We start from the raw sequence: 20,224 nt of genomic DNA on the forward strand, positions 1-20,224 counted from the left end.
ATTGGGAAAAGTTTACAAATATGACATCAGGAACATTCATGTTACAAAGTGTTTTTCTGGGAAATTCCATTACAAACCATGCACATTCAGGTTGTGTACAAAAAATATTTTGATATTTTGGGGGGAGTTACAGATGCAAACAGATGCAGATTATCCCAGGACTGTCTAGCTGAGGAACATTTCTGGAAAGCTTTTTAAAAATCCAGATAAATTAGGTCTATTAGATTATGCCCTATCCACAAGGGTTGTTGATGGTCTTAAAGAATTTTAAAACATTAATTAACATTAAGTAAGGCTTCCCCTTACTATTTCTTTCATTCCATTGTCACCCTCATTACCAATGCTGCGCGTGCTGTCTACATATCCCTTTTTTACAAATCCAGAAACTCCAGCCAACCAACGGTTCTGGAAGCCTAAAAATCATTTGGAAAAAAATAAAATGACCACTGGATGGAAGCAAAGAGACTTTTTCCATATCTTTACTGCCATCTAATGGTATGTCCACTTTTAACAGAATCAGGGGATCCCAAACTGAGGGGGAACCCCTGAAAATTCCAGCTGTACATGCTCTATCTGTTGCCCTGCCACCTTTTTGATATTAAGCACATCCTGCTTTCAGTGATGTGTATACATTAGAAGAGCAGGGAAGAATTTTAATATAAATAAGGATAAATAAATAGATCATCACTCATCCCTTTTGTCAAGGCCCAGCTCCTGTCCCAAACTGTTCCTTAAGGCCTAACAAATCTGAATGCCTCTTCCCAGCACCTCTGTCTCATCTACACACTGAGATCTCTCAATTCAGGTGTGTTCACCTGAAGGGGGGGTATTTAAAATCTGCAAGAGGGTGGGCATTTTGACCCCTTTCCTTGCAGCCACCCCTACCTCAACTCCAATTGCCTAGCTGCCCCCCAGATGGAGTATACAGCATTTTGGTGAACATACCCCTGAAAGTGATGTAAGAAGTATTTGAAACAAATAATAACATAAAATATGTTTAGAGCAGCTTCGGGCCCTAAATCCTTAAAGATTGCTTTGAGGAGGCAAAGGGGAAGAAAGAAGGAAAATAAAAATTTGAGTGGAGGAAAGTATTCCTAAAAAACTCCCCTTTCCTAAAGGCACACACACATAACATAGACGTAAATCAGCATTCAGCAGATTATAAAAATTGGCTTGAATTTTAATGGGTCTCCTAACAGTTATTTGAAGACGAATTTATGTGTGTGTCTTTTAATTCCCATTTACCGGAGGGATTCTGTTAGGTGGCTCAGTAGCTTGAGCGCTCCGTCTCTTCCAAATGGTTTTGCCAGATTTTCACAATGGATTAAACGATACTATTATACATTCCAAAGCCTAGATATGGAACTGATTAATACTGGGGATCTTGTCTGACATTCAAGAGAAGCAAACCAGGATGTTCTTAGCGTGCCCAAGAAATCCAGAAGCCACAAACTGCTGGATGATTCCAGGCCCTACAGAGCAACCACACACTCTGTGCCAGGGTATTCTGGCAAATTCAGTTCAAATTTCTTCTGCACGTCGTAGGGGAGGAAGCGCCCGGCCACCAGGTGGTGCTTGCCCATAAATCTCGTGGCACATTGTTTTGGTGCCGCCAAGGAGACGAGGACATCAGGGCTGATTCCATCACTGCTGCCCGTCTCCACGTCCCAACCTGCAACGAAAAAGCAAAAAAAGGCAAAATCAGGACGACGACAGGAGTGCTGCCTGATCTGAGCTGTAACAATCCAGATGTCCCCAGAAAAGAATGTGTTCTGTATTTCTCTTCCACTAATTAGTGATCAGAGGTTTTTACAGCCCAGCTCTGGAAGCTTTAATTAAAGAAAACTTTGGTGCTAAAGTACTGTTGGCCATTTGCACATCCCAACTTCTTCCCTAACTCACACGGCAGCAGTCTTCCAGTGCTTGAACGGCTGACCCAGGGAAGAAGGTGGGGATTTATTCTCCATAGCTCCTGAAGGTACGGCAAGAACCAGTGAGTGGAAGCTTTACGAAAGAAGATCCAAACTCAAACTAAGGAGGAATCTCCTGGCTGTGAGAGCTATAAGGCCAGGGTTTCTCAACCTTGGCAACTTTAAGACATTTGGACTTCAACTCCCAGAATTCCCCAGCTAGCATAGCTTGCCTCCTGGAGTTGTGAGGGCTCCATCTGTGGAGGTTTTCAAGAAAAGGTTGGATAGCCATTTGCCTGGATAGTCTGAGGATCCCTGCCCTGGGCAAGGGGTTGGACTAGAAGAACTTTAAAGTCCCTTTCAACCCCACAATTCTATGGACCAGAACTAGAAGTAATGGGATGGAATTTCAAAGATGTAGATATAGATTAGATATTAGGAAGAACTTGACAGTAAGAACTATCAAAGAGTGGAATAGGTTACTGCATGGAGTGGTTTCTTCCCCTTCACTGAAGATTTTCAAACACAGGCTGGATAGTCATCTAGTGGAGATGGTGTTGTACAGTGTTTCTCAACCGTGGGAACTTGAAGATGTGTGGACTTCAACATGCTGGCTAGGGAATTCTGGGAGTTGAAGTCCACACATCTTCAAGTTCCCAAGGTTGAGAAACACTGGTGTAGTGAATGCTGCAGTGTTCAGGGGTTGGGTCTTGATGGTCTCTTAGGTCTCTTCTAGCTCTATGATTCCAGGGCCACCACACTTTGCCCCCAGTTGTCCTGGCCTGGCTTATCAATACTGGCTGATGGATTTTCATTGCTAAGGGATGACCAGAAATTGCAGGGAGGGGGCAGGGAAGTCATTACGCTGCATTTTCTTCTACTATGTCCACTCTATATGCTGGGAAGGGATGGTGGGCAAATGCAGGTGGACCTGGGTGAGATAATGATTGGCACATCCTGCATTTGACATGGCATTATTCTATACGTGTTAGACTTCCTTGGGGGTTTTAATACTTGCATTTTGTTGGATGGGTGTGATCCAGCCAAAATGGCTGGTTAATATTGAAACTCATAAAATATATCATTATCAAATGAACCTTGTTAGGTCAGACCAGGACAAGCCCCCAAAGTCTTAATTAACTAATAATTCTTTGCCTCCAGTTCTAGCAACCACTGATAGATGTGTAAAAATTCAGAAGAGCCTCCCTCTCTGAAATTCCTCTAGGTCTGGCTCAGGTTCCTAGTTTCTCTTCTGGCAGACAGGTGCCTCTGGCAGGCACACAAGGCACAACTATGTCATCTTACAAAGGTAGACTCTTCTTAGGTGTGGAGGTGCCATCATGACAAAACCCCTTTTATGGGCATCCCAACTTGTTAAAAGACAGACCAATCCTGTGTGCCGATGGCAATCATATTTCTTGAGGCATTGGGCGCTTTAAATTAAATTAAGCTCTGATCATACCAATATCAGTGGGAAGCAATTTGAACATTTAGGGGAGGAGATGTTTTCTCCCATCCATGTCTCATCTGCCTGTTGGTTCTTCCACAGAAGAAATTCCTTCCCTTGATGGTGAAAACAGGTCTCAGCCTGCCATGCTCTGTAGACACAGCAAAATGTGTTTGAAGATGACATCATGTCTCACTTTAGGAAAACGAATTCCTTCTTACAGCAAGCTCTGCCTTTCAAAAGAACCACATCTTCAGACAGCCACCGCTGTAGCCAAGGAGCCCAGCTGAAACTTGGCAAGGGGACGGAAGTACGAAGAAGTGGAGGAGGGATTAAAATTAAGCTCAGGGGGAACTAGTGAGTGTCATGCCCTGAGAGGACGGGGAAAGGGAAGAACATTAATCGAAGCTTCGTGTTTGTGAAATTTATCACTTCAAGCAGCCTTCCCTCTACCTGGTGTATTCCAGAGGTGTTCAACTACCTCTCAGAATCTCCAGCCAGCAGTGGGCATTTTGCTCTAATTTAGTTTTATTCTGTTTTTTAATCACGACATAACTAATATTCCACCCACAAAGCTTCAAGGAATGCATAGAATCATAGAATGTAAGGGACTTTCTAAACCATCTAAACCAGTGTTTTTCAATCTCAGCAACTTCAAGATGCATGAACTTCAACTCCCACAATTCCCCAGCCAGCATGCCGGCTGGGGAATTCTGAGAGTTGAAGTCCATACATCTTAAAGTTGCTGAGATTGAGAAACACTGATCTAAACCGACCTGCCCAGTGCAGGAATCCACTACTACATTGCAGGCTTCTAGGTTGAGAGTTAAGGTTAAGGGAGCGGGACACTTGCATTTTATAACAGTAACTTCTGAAACATATTTGATTTAAAAAAACATAATTGTGGTGTTGAAGGTAGCTCTAGATGGACTCTTGACTTGATGGAGCAGGGATCCTCTTAAATTCTTTCACATCTATCAACTGACATGACTGAATATAGCAAAATTGAAACTCCGTGTACAGGAGCAGCCTACAAGTTATCAAACTCTGGAGACAAATTTGGATTATTACAATGAGGCTACTCTTGAAGACTATCAGCTGGACCAGAAGCAGTGGCTCAAACATTTATGGATGCCTGGTGATTTCTCAGTGCAATTCAAGGTGCCAATTGTCGCCTTTAAAGCCCTTTATTGTTCAGGACCTGGATACTTGTAGGACCACCTTCCACCAGTGGTTTGTGCCCAATCTGGAAGAGCGGGCTTCCTCCAGCTCCTGATAACACAGGCTTTGACCTTATCTTTTCATAAAATGACTAAGACCTGGTAGTTTTAGCAGAACTTCAGGTTCTGAAGAGGTTTTTTTGTTCCTGCAGGAAGTTGAATGGGTAAAAGAATTAGGGGTGTTCCTTGGTGTTGAGTAATCTATATTATTATATTGTGCTTGTTAGTTTTTAATATTATTGCTGATTGGAAATATGCATGTTGCTTAGAGTCAGACATGATTGGAACAGCATATAAGCCTAGTAAAAACGAATGAATGAATGAATGAATGAATGAATCTGGCAGCTACCATTCCATCAAATTGCAGCAGAGGGAGGGATGAGTATTTGGGCCATATCCATCTGCTTCACCAAGAGACCAGCTGGATTGGACTCCAAGTATCTGAAGCGGGTCAAGTGATTGTCGTACCTGAGTTGGAAAATCCGTCCCCTTTCCCAGAAATAAAAATTCAAAAAGACTGCATGACATTATGATCAACAAATTGCTGCCCTTTCACAACATCAAAACCGGATGCCCAAGATAGTGGCTGCCTCATTCTGCCTAATGGGAGGGCCAGCCCAACGCAAATCAGCTGAGTTCAGGGGAGCAAGGAGAGATCAGAGCTCCCATGTACACACCAGATGGGACATCCAGGCTGATAAGAGGAATCCGAATTTGCTTGAGAGTTGCCAAGATTGTGCAGTAGGGCTCTGATAGTTCACCCAGGCTGTCTTCTACACCAAGCATGGCATCAACCACCAGGTTGTATGCATCACTGATTAGTTGAATCTGCCAGAGAGGAAAGGGGAAAGTTGTGTTCACAGCTCCATATTAGTCTTCCTCATTATTTCCAAAATGAAACAGACTTACTAGGAATTCATTATAGTATGCACTTTTTGAAAAAACGTGTCCAGCTTTCTTTCTTTCTTTCTTTCTTTCTTTCTTTCTTTCTTTCTTTCTTTCTTTCTTTCTTTATTTATTTATTTATTTATTTATTTATTTTTCAAATTTGTATGCTGCCCATCTCCCCCAATGGGTGACTCTGGGCGGCTCACAATAATAATAAAAAACACAGGACTCTCCAGCAATAGACATAATCTATAAATAGTTAAAAACATATATAAAAATGGCCTAAAAACCTTCTATAATTTGGCCCTAAAAAACCTGTAAGATTCTGGGGGGGGGGGAACAACCCCTCACCCCACCAGCCATCTCCATAGGTGCGGGCCCCCCTCTGGCCCCCAAGCCTTCTGGCAGAGCCAGGATTTGATCTCTTTCCTGAAGGCCATGAGGGAGGGGGCACACCGCACCTCAGGCGGCAAGATGTTCCATAGGACGGGCGCTACAGCAGAAAAGGCTCTCTGCCTAGACCCCACCAATCGAAATTCCTTGACGGGTGGGGTCTGCAATCTGCCCCTTCTGCTGGACCGAGTGGGGCGGGCTGAGATGACCGGGGCGAGGTGGTTCCTCAGATAACCAGGTCCCATGCCATGAAGGGCTTTAAAGGTGATGACCAACACCTTGAATTGGACCCAGAAACAAACTGGCAACCAATGCAGCTCACGCAACAGCGGTGTTATACGTGCCCTCCTAGGGGCATTAAGAACTGTCCGCGCCGCTGCATTCTGTACCAGCTGTAGCTTCCGGATACTTTTCAAGGGTAGCCCCATGTAGAGCGCATTACAGTAGTCCAACCCGGAGGTGACCAGGGCATGAGTGACTCTGCGGATTTAGCGGATTTATATTTAGCAGTTTGTACAGGAAGCTTAACATCCGTTTCTGTTCCTTTCCTACCTTGACATTGTTTTACATTTGCTACATAACAAATAAATACTGATATTACTATTAGTGTTCAGCAAATTTGATGCAGTCTGTTTACACACACTGCTGCCTTTTTTAAACCCAGGTTTAAGGCATATAAATTTTGTTGTTGTTCAGTCGTTAAGTCGTGTCAGACCCTCCGTGACCCCAAGAACCATATTGCGCCAGGCCTTCCTGTCCTTCACTGCCTCCCTGAGTTTGCTCAGTTTGCTCAGTTATATGTTTGGGAATCAGTCCGGGAAAGTACAGAATAGATTCAGTGGTCTCCAAACATCATGCATGGTTTTCCCCATCCTTTCCCTTGCTCTTTCAGTCTAGACCATGTTTTTCAACCTTGGCAACTTTAAGATGTGTGGACTTCGATTCCCAGAATTCTGGGAGTTGAAGTCCACACATCTTAAAGTTGCCAAGGTTGAGAAATACTGGTCTAGATTTTCAATGGCCAAATAAACCAGGACCAGGCATATAAATACATCAGGATAAACCCAACTAGAGCTGTTGTCATATTTATTGATTTATAACATTTATATGGCTGCTCAAATCAAACTCTGTGACTCTGAGTGGCATAAAAGAAAACAAAAAACGCAACACAAGGAAAACCATACAGTGCATTAAAACCAACTAAAACAGTAAAGAGAGGCAGTTTGTGTAGTGATTAAGGCATCAGGCTAGAAACCAGGAGACCATGAGTTCCTGTCCTGCCTTAGGCACCAAGCCAGCTGGGTGACCTTGGGCCAGTCAGCCTGTCTCAGCCCTAGGAAGAAGGCAATGGCAAGCCACTTCTGAAATCTTGCCAAGAAAACTAGAGGGACTTGTCCAGGTAGTCACCAGGAGTCAACACTGACTCAAAGGCACCAAATAATAAAATAATAAAGCAGTGGAACGGTGACCAAACTAAAATATACTGTAACTCACCTGACTGGGATTCCAGTTGACCTGATCCAAGCACCCAGAGAAAGAGCCAGGTCAACAGCCCTTCCAAAGGCCTGCAGGGGCAGGGCCAACCATATATCAAGGGTAGATTGTTCCAAAAAACAGGGGTCACCACCAATAATGTCCCATAAGGTGACAGTGTTCCAGTGAGGGACCTCACTAATATCAAGTTCTCCCCCTGCCTTTTTTTATTTTTTGAGGTATAATGTACATCAAGATAAAAAAAAAAATCTTATTCAAGCTGAATGATTCCTGGTGAGACCTGGTCTTCCTTGAAGTGCTGACTCATCTATCAATCAACTATCTTTCATCTCTCTCTCTCTCTCTCTCTCTCTCTCTCATCTTTCTGTCTAGCTGTCTGTATGTATATTTGTATGTCTGTATGTATATAGCATTAGAAAACATGTATCTTTGTTACACAAAATTTCTCTCTTCAACCTGGTGTCTTTCAGTTATGTTGGACTTAGGTTTTCATAATCAACAGACGTCCTGGCCAACACATCTGGAGGACACCAGTTTGGGAAAGTACAGAATAGATTCAGTAATCTCCAAACTGACTCATCATGCATGGTTTTCCCAATCCTTTCCCTTGCTCTGTCAGGCTAGACCAGTGTTTCTCAACCTTGGCAACTTTAAGATGTGTGGACTTCAATTCCCAGAATTCTGGGAGTTGAAGTCCACACATCTTAAAGTTGCCAAAGTTGAGAAACACTGGTCTAGATTTTCAATAATCTAAATAATAAAATAAACCAGGACCAGAAATAATGGGCATGTTGCAACTATCTAGATTTTGCTTAAATATAAGGAAAATCTTCCTGACAGTAAGATGTGTACCATAGTAGAATAATATACCTTGGGTTTTTCCTCTCTGGAGGTTTTAAGAGGCTGGATAGCCTCCTCTAGGGATGGTTCAATTGGATTTCCTGCACAATGCAGAGATTTGGACTAGAAGATTCTCATGATCCCTTCCAACTCCACAATCCTGTGATTCCATGATTAGAACATTAATAAATAAACAAAATAAGGGGAAATGTCTAATTCATACATGAGACAAACCTCAGAAATCTATACTTTCTTTAAATCAATTTCATTTGCCCAGGAATGTCATCACAGAGCCAAACCTGAATCTCTCTCTTGGGTCATGGTATTACTGTACGCGCTACAGCATTGTAACATCTCCCGTGGAAGGGAGACGGTGACAGGTCATACCCCATGTATCTTGGATTTCTCTGCATTTGTAACTTGACCAAATGCATTCACAGAGTGCAGGAGATAGCATCTCTGAATGCTTGAAAAGAGCGTCTGTGATTCCTAATTACCTAGGATCATTCTGTGACTATAGACCCTTCACTATTTCTTAGCCCAAACTGCCTCACATGGTAGCTATGGGGAAAAACTTGGACTCTGTACACTCGCCTTGAGCCTTTGAAGGAAAATTGGACATAAATCTAATGAAGGAATGAACAAGGAAATGGAACCAAGTTAGCGAGTGAAACCAGTGCAATAAATTAGATGACATGGATATTCAGCAGCAGTGTTGTTCCTGCAACTCTCTTTGGATAAGAGGAAAAATTGAGCAAATGTTCTGCATAGCCCCATATTATTTATTATTACTGGTTTCAGTGGTAAACGTTTGAGAAGTTCGAATTTGTAGACTGAAGAAACTTTTTTTTTTCTTGACTTCTGGGTGGCTTCCCCTTTACTCTATACCACAAGACTGTAGAAAGGAACTTCAGTTTCGTGAGATGAAGTAAAATGGCAAAGCCAAAACCTTAAAAAAAACACTTTTCTTCCTCCCTGCCTCCCCTTGCATGGAAGCATTCAATACTGGAATTAGGAAAACTTCAGAATCCAGCAATCATTTGGGAGATAATGCTTTTGGAAAGCTTCAGTCATCCTCAAACTGAATCCATGGCCAAAACCATTTCTCCTGAAGTTTCTTGCCAAGAAAGCAGGACCAGCAACATTAGAAAGCAAGGTTTGAAGAGGCTTGTTGGACTCTGGTTTGTTTTTAAAGACCAAATAGAGGTGTTGAGTCGAAGCCAGATACAATTGCTCAAGGGGGTGCCACATTTGCATGGAGATACAAAGAAGTTGTAAGGATTTCCTTACTCCTTTTCGGTGGTTTTGGATATGCAATAAAATTCCAGGCCCTAAATGGACATGATTTTGCCAATTCTTGGAAACAAAATAAACATCAGGAAAAAGAATAGCTTGCAAAATAATAATATATAAGAGAACGTATACAATGTTTATAATACAGGTAGTCCCCAGTTTAAGAATGAGTTCCGTTCCCAAGGTCTGTCCTTAAGTCAAATCTGTATGTAAGCTGGAACGGTATTATTGTATAATACCGTATAAGTAGTATTGTGTAATGAACTTGAACCCTTGTGTATTTAACTCGAACCCTTGTGTATTTAACTTGAATTTTGCTACAATCAGCTCTGTTCTTAACTATGGGTCATCTGTAAACCGGGCATTCTTAAGCTGGGGACTACCTGTATAGATATATATCATGTGTATTTTTCAAAAGGCATAAAATACTAACAAGTGTTTTGAACACATGAACCCAATGTGAAGTGATAAATCAAATAACTCACTAATGTATTTATAGAAGGGCATAGGAGCATATATAAATATATAAAGCATTAAAAATAGATGTGTTTCCATTTTACACTTTTCAGCAGCATAAATACTGAACATGTTGGCTTAACCACAGCACAGAATAAAAGAATCAGTCAGGCTAACATAATGACCCTGAATTAATGGCAGAAAGAAAAAAGGTAAGAAAGCAACAGCTGCACATTCTCAAGTCTGGATATTTCTCACAAAAGGCATCCATTTCTTCAAAGAATGCAGAGCAACTAACAAGTCACAGTTAACAACTAACAGAGCAATAGAATATAAAACTTAGAGCAAAATAGATTATGAAAATTCTAAACTGTTGCTAAAATCTCATGCAATTTGTATAATATTCAGGTGTTTCCTCCACATTCTCCCCTCTTTTTATCGGTCCCATAAAATTCAAGTTCATAAGGAGGAGAGGCATGATAACACCAAGAAGGCTTTCTATAATGGCCCTTTCCCCAGAAGATCTGGACCAGCCATGACAAGCAGGTGAGACCAACTTAGGTACAAGAAGGACATCATGTAAAACAGACATATAGAATTAAAATCAAAGTCAGAGGTACAAGTATCGAGAAAAGAAATGTTTTTCAACCTTAAGGAGACCTAAGAGGAATCCAGTATAAATAATTAGATCCAGTCTGCAGAATCACTACAGATAGTCCTCCTTTGGCAACCACAATTGGAACTGGCAACTCAGTCATTAAGCGAAGCGGCTGCTAAGTGAAACTGTGACTGTGCTTATGGTCTTACTTCAGCTTTCCTTTGATTTAGAGACCTGTGAAGGTCATAAATGCAAGGATTGGTCACAAAGTTACTTTTTTATCATGTCGTAATTGCAAACAATTGCTAAAGGAGGACTACCTGTATTGCCAACATTTTGTGCTGTTGTGTGCAAAAGAATAGTTGTGTTAATATTAATATCAATTTTGACCTTACTATGCTCATGTATCTGTATGCAACAGAAGGAATTTACTAGACTGCACGCTCCAGAAGATAATCCAAAACCAGGCAATTATCTAGACTAGCATGGTCACAGCCTTCAACTTTGTATTGCAAGCCATGTATGGCATTAGCAGAAGCATTAAAGCCTTTTTCTAATTCAACAGAAACATTTGCAATTGCCTTCCCTAAGGAAATAATTCCAATATAATACAAGCATATACAACGTAAATCCCAGACCACATATGCCACCCCTCGTCTTCTGATGGGGCACCAAAGGGCTTCCAAAGTGCTGCCAACTTATCATTGTTAATAGGACGAGATAAGAAATGTACTAAATGTAGAGAGAGTAATGATGAGAATGGGCTTAATCTGATGAATTACTGAGATCCCAGGATAATCATAACAACTAGATTATCTGTGCTTACCCTTTAATACACCTAAAATTAATTCTGGAAATGAAAGCTTTCGGTTCCCTTGAAATCCCTTTCCAGGCATCTCTTCCATATTGCCATTTCAGGGTGTGCCCTGCACTGTAGTTTCAGTGATGCAGAAGCATGCATTGAAATAGCAACGATGGGATCATGCGTATGACTGCACTAAGGTAGGGGGTATACTTTGGGGAAATCAAACATGTGCAATAAAGCAATGTTAAAACATAACAAAAAGACTCTTGAGTCAACCTCAAATTCAGATCCCATGAAAACTGCAGATCGAAGTGGAAATGATGGATCAGGATATATAATTAATTCAATGTGCATCTGACATAGGCAGAAGGAAAGAGACATACATTCCCAATCTGGTGCTCTCCAGGTATGTCAAACTACAACTTGTGTAACTTTCACCTAGAGTGGTGTTTCTCAACCTTGGCAACTTTAAGATAGGTGGACTTCAGCTCCCAAAATTCCCCAGCCAGCTAGGTGAAAGTTACACAAGTTGTAGTTTGACATACCTGGAGAGCACCAGATTGGGAATGTATGTCTCTTTCCTTCTGCCTATGTTAGATGCACATTGAATTCATTATATATCCTGATCCATCATTTCCACTTCGATCTGCAGTTTTCATGGGATCTGAATTTGAGGTTGACTCAAGAGTCAACACATCCAGAGGACAAAAGATGGTGAGATATCCATCCTAGCCTCTTTCTAACCAGAAGGGCAGACAAGTCCAGATCTTCTGAAAAAGAGATCTGGATTGTTTTACTTGCAGAGATGCTAAAATGTAAGCCTGCATGCATAGTACTGAAGATGGGGCTGAAACCTCAATAACAGTGTGACAGCTGGAAATAAAAGGATTTTTACTGTAATCGGCTTCCCTTCCCAAATATGATTAACTGTCTTGCCTTACCTCTGTTGGCAGATAGGAAAGGAAAGGGATATCAATCTTTTCGCACTGTGTGGTGAAATCTCTGTAGAGAGGATTAGAAGACTTTTTGGGGTAGAAAATGGTTGGCTCATATTCCTAGAATGGAAAACAAGAAGTGAATGCAGATAAGCATAGCGGGTAACCACTTCCCTGGTTATAACCAAAGCAAACATGAATATGTGTAATTCCAGAAATCGTTCCAGTTAAATCAAAGAGGAAATTGTTCCAGTTAAATCAAAATTCAAGAGGCAGGACAGAGAAGAGCATGTAGGTTGGACAATAATGTCAGAAGAGTTACAAACTGCTATGGGGAAATTCCTAACGAGGTTTTCTTTATGAACGGTTATGTGAATTAACTGGAAAGCGATTCAAGCAGCTTTGCAAGGAATCTTGGGAATCATACCCAATCCAGGAGTTGAAACTTCAAAGAAATTTGAGATATTTTCAAGGCTCAGGATGCTAACTTCTGTTTTTAGCAGTCCTCTAAAAGGGTACCAGAATTTAGAGCAGTCCTCTAAAAGGGTACCAGAAAAGGGTACCAGAAGAAAGGGTAAAACACAGTGAGTCAGAATCCTGTCCTTGAGAAAAGATAAAGAAGATTTCAGTTAGGTAATCAGAAAATAGAAATCCAGTATGGGAAGACCCAATAGCTGATAGCCTGGCAAAGTTTGTAGACGTTTACTTGTCCAAGCCTACTCAAAGAGGAAATGGTGAAAACAGGGATGGGCAGATTTCAATTACCAAAGACATTGAGCACTCCAGTAAAGAAATCCATTCTCTCTAGTTTGTCTCAGATAGGTAAGATAACTGCTTACCAATCAACGAAGCCTTGTTCTGTTGTGGTAGATGGGTTTATTAATACTCTGATAGAAATTATATTAAGAATGTTAGCCCAGCTAGGTGGCAGTATCTAACTGTCCTGGGCTGATCTAAAAAATGTAAGCAGGGAAGGGTTTGGTTAATACTTGGAAGAAGAGTACCAAAAAGTAAGAGGGGACCAGGACAAAAACAAAATTTAATTCAAATTATTTTATATTGCTTTCCCTGTGCGTTTATCTATTTTTTCCTTTTTGGCACATTAAAAATCGTGGAGTCCTTGGTGCTCTCTGAGCTTGGTTGTTTTCTTGCAGATGTTTTGTTACCCAGCTGGGTAACATCTTCAGTGCTAGAATGGAATGAGGTTTGCTCTCTGTTTATATACAGAGCAGCCCTCAAAAGCCTAAAGAAGGACCAAATCATCATCCTCCCAGCAGATAAAGGCCAAACCACAGTTATCATGGATAAATCACAATACTTACAAAAAGCCAAAAAATTATTAGAAGACAAAGAAACCTACATCCCAGTCAACACCAACCCAATACAGAAACTAGGCAACCTGATCAAGAGAACCCTTAACAACCTAACCAAGAAACCATATCACAAAAGAAGAACAGTGGCAGATGAAAAGCAGTGGACCCATCCTCCCATGTTTCTATGGACGACCAAAAATACACAACCCCGACATACCTCTCCGACCTGTTGTATCTCTATCAGGGACTCCAACATACAACATAGCGAAAGAACTAACAAAAAAGCTTGGACATCTCACAGAAAGGAGTGAATATTCTATCAACTCACTACAGTGCCTCCAGAAAAATCAAAGATGTACACATAGAAGAAGATGAAATTATGGTTTCATTTGATGTCACAGCACTCTTACATCCATAAACCCAGAACCAGTGAAAGAATCCATGTCAGCAGTGCTACATAACACACCCGACCTAACCAAATATACCCAGATCAAAATACCCAGAATCATGGACCTCATCAACCTCTGCCTCACCACCTATTTTCAGTTTGATGGACAAATATACCAACAAATCAGAGGCGCACCCGTGGGATCACACTGTCAGGACTCATAGCAGAGATTGTAATGCAACACCTAGAAACTATAGCACTTCCATGCATACAACCAAAAGTATGGATCCAGTATGTGGGTGACACCTTTGTTATAATAAAAAAGGAACAACTAGAGAAGACACGTGAAACTATCAACAACATCTTCAAAGGAATAAAATTCACCAGAGAGGAAGGAAACAACACACTACCCTTCCTGGATATCCTCATCAGCAGAGGAAACAACAGCAAATTAGAAATCCAAGTCTATCGGAAGACAACCCATACTAATCAAGTACTCCATTACCAAAGTAACAACCCAACCTCCCACAAGAGGAGCTGTGTAAGAACATTATTCAGATGAGCACAAACACATTGCAGCAACCCAGAACAGCAGAAAAAGGAAACAGACCACCTATACAACATCTTCCAGCAAAATGGATATCCATGCAATTTTATCAAAAAGTGCCTGACCACTCAACCTACTACAACACAACCAATACAAGCTATGAAAAGGATCATACTGCCATACATCAGAAACGTCTCAGAAACAACCAACAGACTATTACAACCACATGGCATCTCCGTAGCACACAAACCGACTAAAGCCCTCCAAAACATCTTAAATAAACCAAAAGACCCAGCAGCCTAAGAAGAAAAAACAGGAGTCATCTACAACATACAGTGTAAAGACTGTAACAGCCACTATGTAAGACAGGCAGGCAGAAGGCTAGCAGAGCGCATCCATGAACATCAACTAGCAGTCAGAAGACATGATGAAAACTCCTTAATCTCACAAAACATGGACAGACTCAACCATGGTTTCAGCTGGGAAACTGTGACCAAGCTAAATCCAAAAATGCAAGGGAATTCCCAGAAGCCTGGTAATCAGACAAGGCAGCCATTAACAGACACACAGAGATAAACAACATCTACACACTATTCAAAAGAGATAATAAAAAGGAAACAAAGGACCAGAACATCTCCTCACCAGCAATCATCAACGAGAAAAGCAGAGATTAACACCAGATTATCACCAAACATACAATGAAGCAATAAATGATACCCTAATCAAGGAACCACCAGAAAAAGGAAAAAAACCAAAACACCAACACTGGCAGGGCAAGCCACTGTACATAAACAGAGAGCAAACCCCACTCTGTTCTAGCACTGGCTGGGGAATTCTGGGAGTTGAAGTCCACATGTCTTCAAGTTGCCAAGGTTCTAGAACTTATCCACTGCCCTTAAGCAAATCTCCATTCTGTCTCAACCTGCAGGTGGGACTGGAAGACCTACTTAGACAAGCTCTACAAATGTGAGTGAGCTGAGTTGGAACATGTGGAGTGTATGTGTGAAGGGGATTTAGCCCGCTACTCCAGCTGCACAGGTTCCATGGTTACATTTATTTCCAGTACCAATATTTACTTTTCAGTGATTGATAATAGTATAAACAGCAATTCATTTATTCATATGCAAGAAGTCACTGTTTATAAATATATAAACATAGCCCGTGTCCATCTTCCATAGCCTGTAGGGGCAGCTGAGACTTGAGGCATACTGTGGACACTCTCACAAAACAGCTACAACAACAGAGACAGCCACCAACCACCCACTTACTAGAAAGCAATCAGGTGAAATTGCTTTCAGATACTTCTCAGGAGCATGCACAGAAGGAGTCAAAAAAGTCAAGATGGTGACCATAAACATGTTATTGAAATCGTCATCTGTTTTGACCCCCCTTCCCATGGTTGCTCTTGCTCCCTCTGACTCTCTAGCACCCTTTTAGCCATCCCAGGTTGTTCTTTATCACCTTTCCTGCAAACAAACATGATTAAAGACCAGCAGTTTTACTTTCCTGCAAGCCAGCTTCCAGCATATGCATGTATGTATGTATTTATTTGGAAGAATCTGCATTTAAAGAAGAATCTGCATTTAAAAAGTTCAAGTCAAGGGGCAGAGGCTCAGCCAAGGGAAATGTTTGCAGGGACGCAGATGGTCTACAAAAGGGAGAGCCAGCCTGTCAACTTCCTGAGCTTGTGCTGGGCAAACCCCACACTCTTTTGCATCCTCAATTCATTCACTGCAGTCTTTGCATTTCCCAAAAAACATTAAGTGCAGTTCCATGATCCAAAGGTGGTCCACCCCCACTGCATTCAGAGTGAACTGGATACCTACAAATACACGCAGATGCCGGGCACATGCCAGGCCGATTGCCCCGTTCTGTTCACAACCACAGATCACCAACAGTGTCGGCTGCTTCTTCGGAAGAGACCGCCGGGGGAAGACCTGGAACAAAAAGACCACCAAGTGAAGGCACAGACCCACAAAAAAAGACAAATATTGCTCAGGTTCACAATGTGCCTAAAAGTAAAGCTTAGATCACGAAGAGGGCAGAATCCCAGTGAAGGTCACAGCACACAAACTACATGATACACTTCCTCAACTTAGGGGATGAAACAAGTTCATGAAAGTGATCAAGAGTCTCTCCCAGGGTTGTTGGGAGTCAGGTGGTGTACAAATTGAATTAAGTAATTAAATAAATGATGATGCCCAATTATACATCTCCACCCCTGGCTGAGCAGTTGATGCTCTTGCATGCTGACTGAATACCTGGAGGCTATGATGGCCTGGATGGGGAGGAACCAACTTAGACCCAATCCTGGCAAGATGGAATGGCTCTGGGTTTTTGCCACGTGCCCCCAAGGTCTGGTGATATGTCATCTTTGACACTGGGTGGGGTGGCACTCCCCCAGACTGAGCTGGTGCATAACTTGGGGATCCTCCTAAACCCACAAGTTGAGGAGCAGGGGGCAGTTGTGGCTAGGAGGGCCTTTGCACAGATTCATCTTGTGTGCCAGTTGCACCCTTTCCTGGACCGGGAGGTCTTGCTCACGTCATTCACGCCTTGGTCACTTCCTGCTTGGACTATTGCAATGTGCTTTACATGGGGCTTCCCTTGAAGACCACCCAGAAGTTACAACTGGCCCAGAAATGAGTACCTGAAACCAGCGGTGTCCAGGGGAGTGTGTGTTAAAACTGGCAAGATGGTGGTCATGGCATTGCAACGTGTTTTGACCTTTATTTTATCTGTTATGCTTTTAACCTGATTTACAGATGTCGTGTATGTACACTGCTCAGAGCTGTGAGCAATTGGAGTAGCCTTATAAGCCCAGTGAGTAAAAATAACATAGAAATGATCCTGGGAAAATATGCAGCTGAATTTAAAGAGCTGCACCGTCCTAATATGGGGTCATTGTGGCTGTTTATTATCTCCCAGGTCAGAAACTCCCAGATCAGATCTTAGGAGCACATGGGTACGAGGTGCCTGACCTAGCCTGGCCCCCGTTAAATCATTTATTCCACCAGCCAGGATCACTTATTTCAGTACCGAAAGAGCTTTCCCTGCAGCTGAGCCAATGTGCTCTCTGTCCACCCTTGGATCAGCAGAAAACTAAACCGTGACATTGTCTGATCCCTCCCTGACTTGACTGCTTCTGTCCTGGGCTGGAGATGATATGAAGGCAATGTCACGGGGATGCAGAGGAAAAAATATGTTGCCATGGTGCCAGGCCATGCTTGCGGTCGTGAGATGCAAGCGAGGAGAGGCCCGAAGTGAAGCGTTTGTTAAATCAAGAGCTTCCACTTTGGACACTATCCCCACCCCCTTTGTTGCAGCTGACTAGCTAATGCTTCCTGCTTCTTGTTGTTAGTGGATTTGTTTCTCGGGTGGTTTGGGAAAAATACAGAATAATCCTGTGCTGGCTGAATTGGAGATTGAGGTATCACAGATGGAGTGAAAAATGACTTGGTTGCGCCCTTCCTCTGGTCTCTGCCTCTTGTGCACCCCCAAATTGGAGAGAGCCAGCCAGAACTGTTGCAGAGTTGTTCTCGTTCCCATCTCAGTGCCTATGGATACAAACCTCCGTGTAACTCTGGCAGGTTTTGTTGATATAGCAAGACCAGATTCAGGTAGCCTACAACCTCCACAATTTCTTGCATCCTGAAATTTCCCAGGATCAGACCATCATGAGAAGGAAACCAGTAGCAGTTGCAGTGGAACATGAGCAGAAATGTTGTGCTCCTTTTCCACATCTGAATCTCTCAAAGGATTCAGTTCCTCGCTGGGGGAAGACTAGATTTGATAGGGCTTAGTTTTTTCCACTCAGAACTCTTATGGTGCTTTTTATTGTCACAGGAATACTGGAAAGAAATTACGTTCTAATAGAAGAGAATATGTGTAGCTCGGGGTTGAACTGTGGAGTCCTTGGTGCTCTCTCAGCTTGGTGGTTTTCATGCAGACGTTTCATTACCTGACGAGGTAACATCATCAGTGCAAGTGAGTGTGGGGAACACCCCACACTCACATACACTGATGATATTACCTCGTCAGGTAATGAAACGTCTGCAAGCAAACAACCAAGTTCAGAGAACACCAAGGACTCCAAGAAATTGGGTAAAGGATTCAGGACTTGTCTGTCCATGAGCAGAATAACTCTCTGAAAGCAGGATAGAACTGAATCAGCAACATCCACAAGGGGGTGGTCAAAAAAGACAAGATGGCAGTCACAAACAAAGCCCTGCCCCTTTTGTGCCGGTGTGTGATATCAATGCATTTCCACCCACCAGAAAAATCTATCAATAGCCCCATTTCTGAGAGACTTCAGGGGTGGAGCCCAGTACATTTTTCTTTTTTTAAAAATAGAAGTTTAGTGACGCTTTTTTCCCGTCCCTTCCATTTGTTTCCCAACTGCTAACCTAAATAGTTGTACTTTACAATGAGCATTGAACGTTGAAGGTCATAGCTAATATCTGCTTAAGTCATGTCATCTCTTATTTTCGATTGCTCTCATAACCCTTCTCCTCAAAACTGTGCTCCAGATATCTAAGCTGGCCTTGCTGGGTGTTGCACTGATGGGAGGCATTCAGCCTTAAATTGGGTTAGGCTTCTGTTAGGGGTATAAATTGTCAATTTTGCCATTTGCTGCATACCATCCAATTTTGGTCTCCCAATTTTGTATCTTCTGCAGAAGAAAACATTGCCGTTCTCTGGCAGCGCCAAGGCTATAGATTTCCCTGCCGCCCCCCCCCCTCCAAAATCCAATCAACCCCTACCTTGCTAGGCTCCAAGAGACTATTAAAAACAGAACTGTTTAAGAGGGCCTTTGAGTCAGAGATGTCACTTTCTGTGTTTATTGCTTTTTGACTGACTGTATTTTGATTCTACCCCCCTCTCAATGATTACTGATGGTTATATAAAATTATTCATACTGTTTTGTGTTTAAAATTGTAACTTGCTGAGAGTCTCTCAACTGCAGCAGGTTAAACCAGTAAACAACCAAAGAAATAAATAAAGGGACAGGGCTTTAATCATATTGGTGTGACCACCATCTTGCCTTTTTTTGACCACTACTCCTGTGCGTGCTGCTGAACTGGACCAAATTTGGTGTACAGAGGAAAATCTGGCAAAAGAAAGAGTGAGTTTGAAAATGGGGCAGATCAGTCTAGGGCAGAGTTTCTCAAGCTTGGCAACTTTAAGACACGTGGACTTCAACTCCCAGAATTCCCATCTGGGGAATTCTGGGGATTGAAGCCCACGTGTCTTAAAGTCCACATGTCTAGGGGCTACCAACGCATCTCTATGAGAGAGTTGCCTGGGTAGCGGCTTGGAATATTGTTGACCGCTTCATTTCAAGCCCTCACACTTCCAGTCAAGTGACCAAAAATAGTGCACACAGCCTGTCCCATGCTTCCCAGTGCACACATACCACACGTGCACACACACACAGATTAGATCCTCACAGACAGGCAACATGTATGCGTGCACCCTGATTAGTTCTTAGAAAGAAAGGGTGGGTACACGAACAACCTTTGTAATGCAGAAAACGGAGATGTCTCTTTATGGCCACTGCCGATAAAGGGTTCAGAAAGAATTCCAGAAACCATGCATTGCACACCTTGTTTTAGAATCTCAATTAGTCACTGAGAATCAATCCTTTTTAATGTGTTCTCTGTTTGCTTTATGAAATTAAGGGAAAGTACAGTTCCA

The 20,224-nt window shown here is 42.2% G+C and overlaps 1 protein-coding gene across 1 annotated transcript in view; it reads right to left on the bottom strand.

The window, feature by feature from the left end:
* The window catches only part of YJEFN3 (YjeF N-terminal domain containing 3), a 28,864-nt gene continuing 8,640 nt past the window's right edge, over positions 1–20,224 (bottom strand). The window contains exons 3-6 of the mRNA XM_007440269.3: positions 16,354–16,464; positions 12,286–12,399; positions 5,255–5,405; positions 1–1,672 (exon numbers count right to left, since the gene is read on the bottom strand). Of these exons, the coding sequence (XP_007440331.1) occupies positions 1,473–1,672; positions 5,255–5,405; positions 12,286–12,399; positions 16,354–16,464 (576 nt within the window). The 3' untranslated portion in view covers positions 1–1,472. The remainder of the gene's footprint in view (positions 1,673–5,254; positions 5,406–12,285; positions 12,400–16,353; positions 16,465–20,224) is intronic.

Source organism: Python bivittatus, unplaced genomic scaffold, assembly GCF_059951505.1.
Source record: "Python bivittatus isolate LINGU-HERP-01145 unplaced genomic scaffold, Pbiv_v1 ctg000580_np1212, whole genome shotgun sequence".
Lineage (NCBI taxonomy): Eukaryota > Metazoa > Chordata > Lepidosauria > Squamata > Pythonidae > Python > Python bivittatus.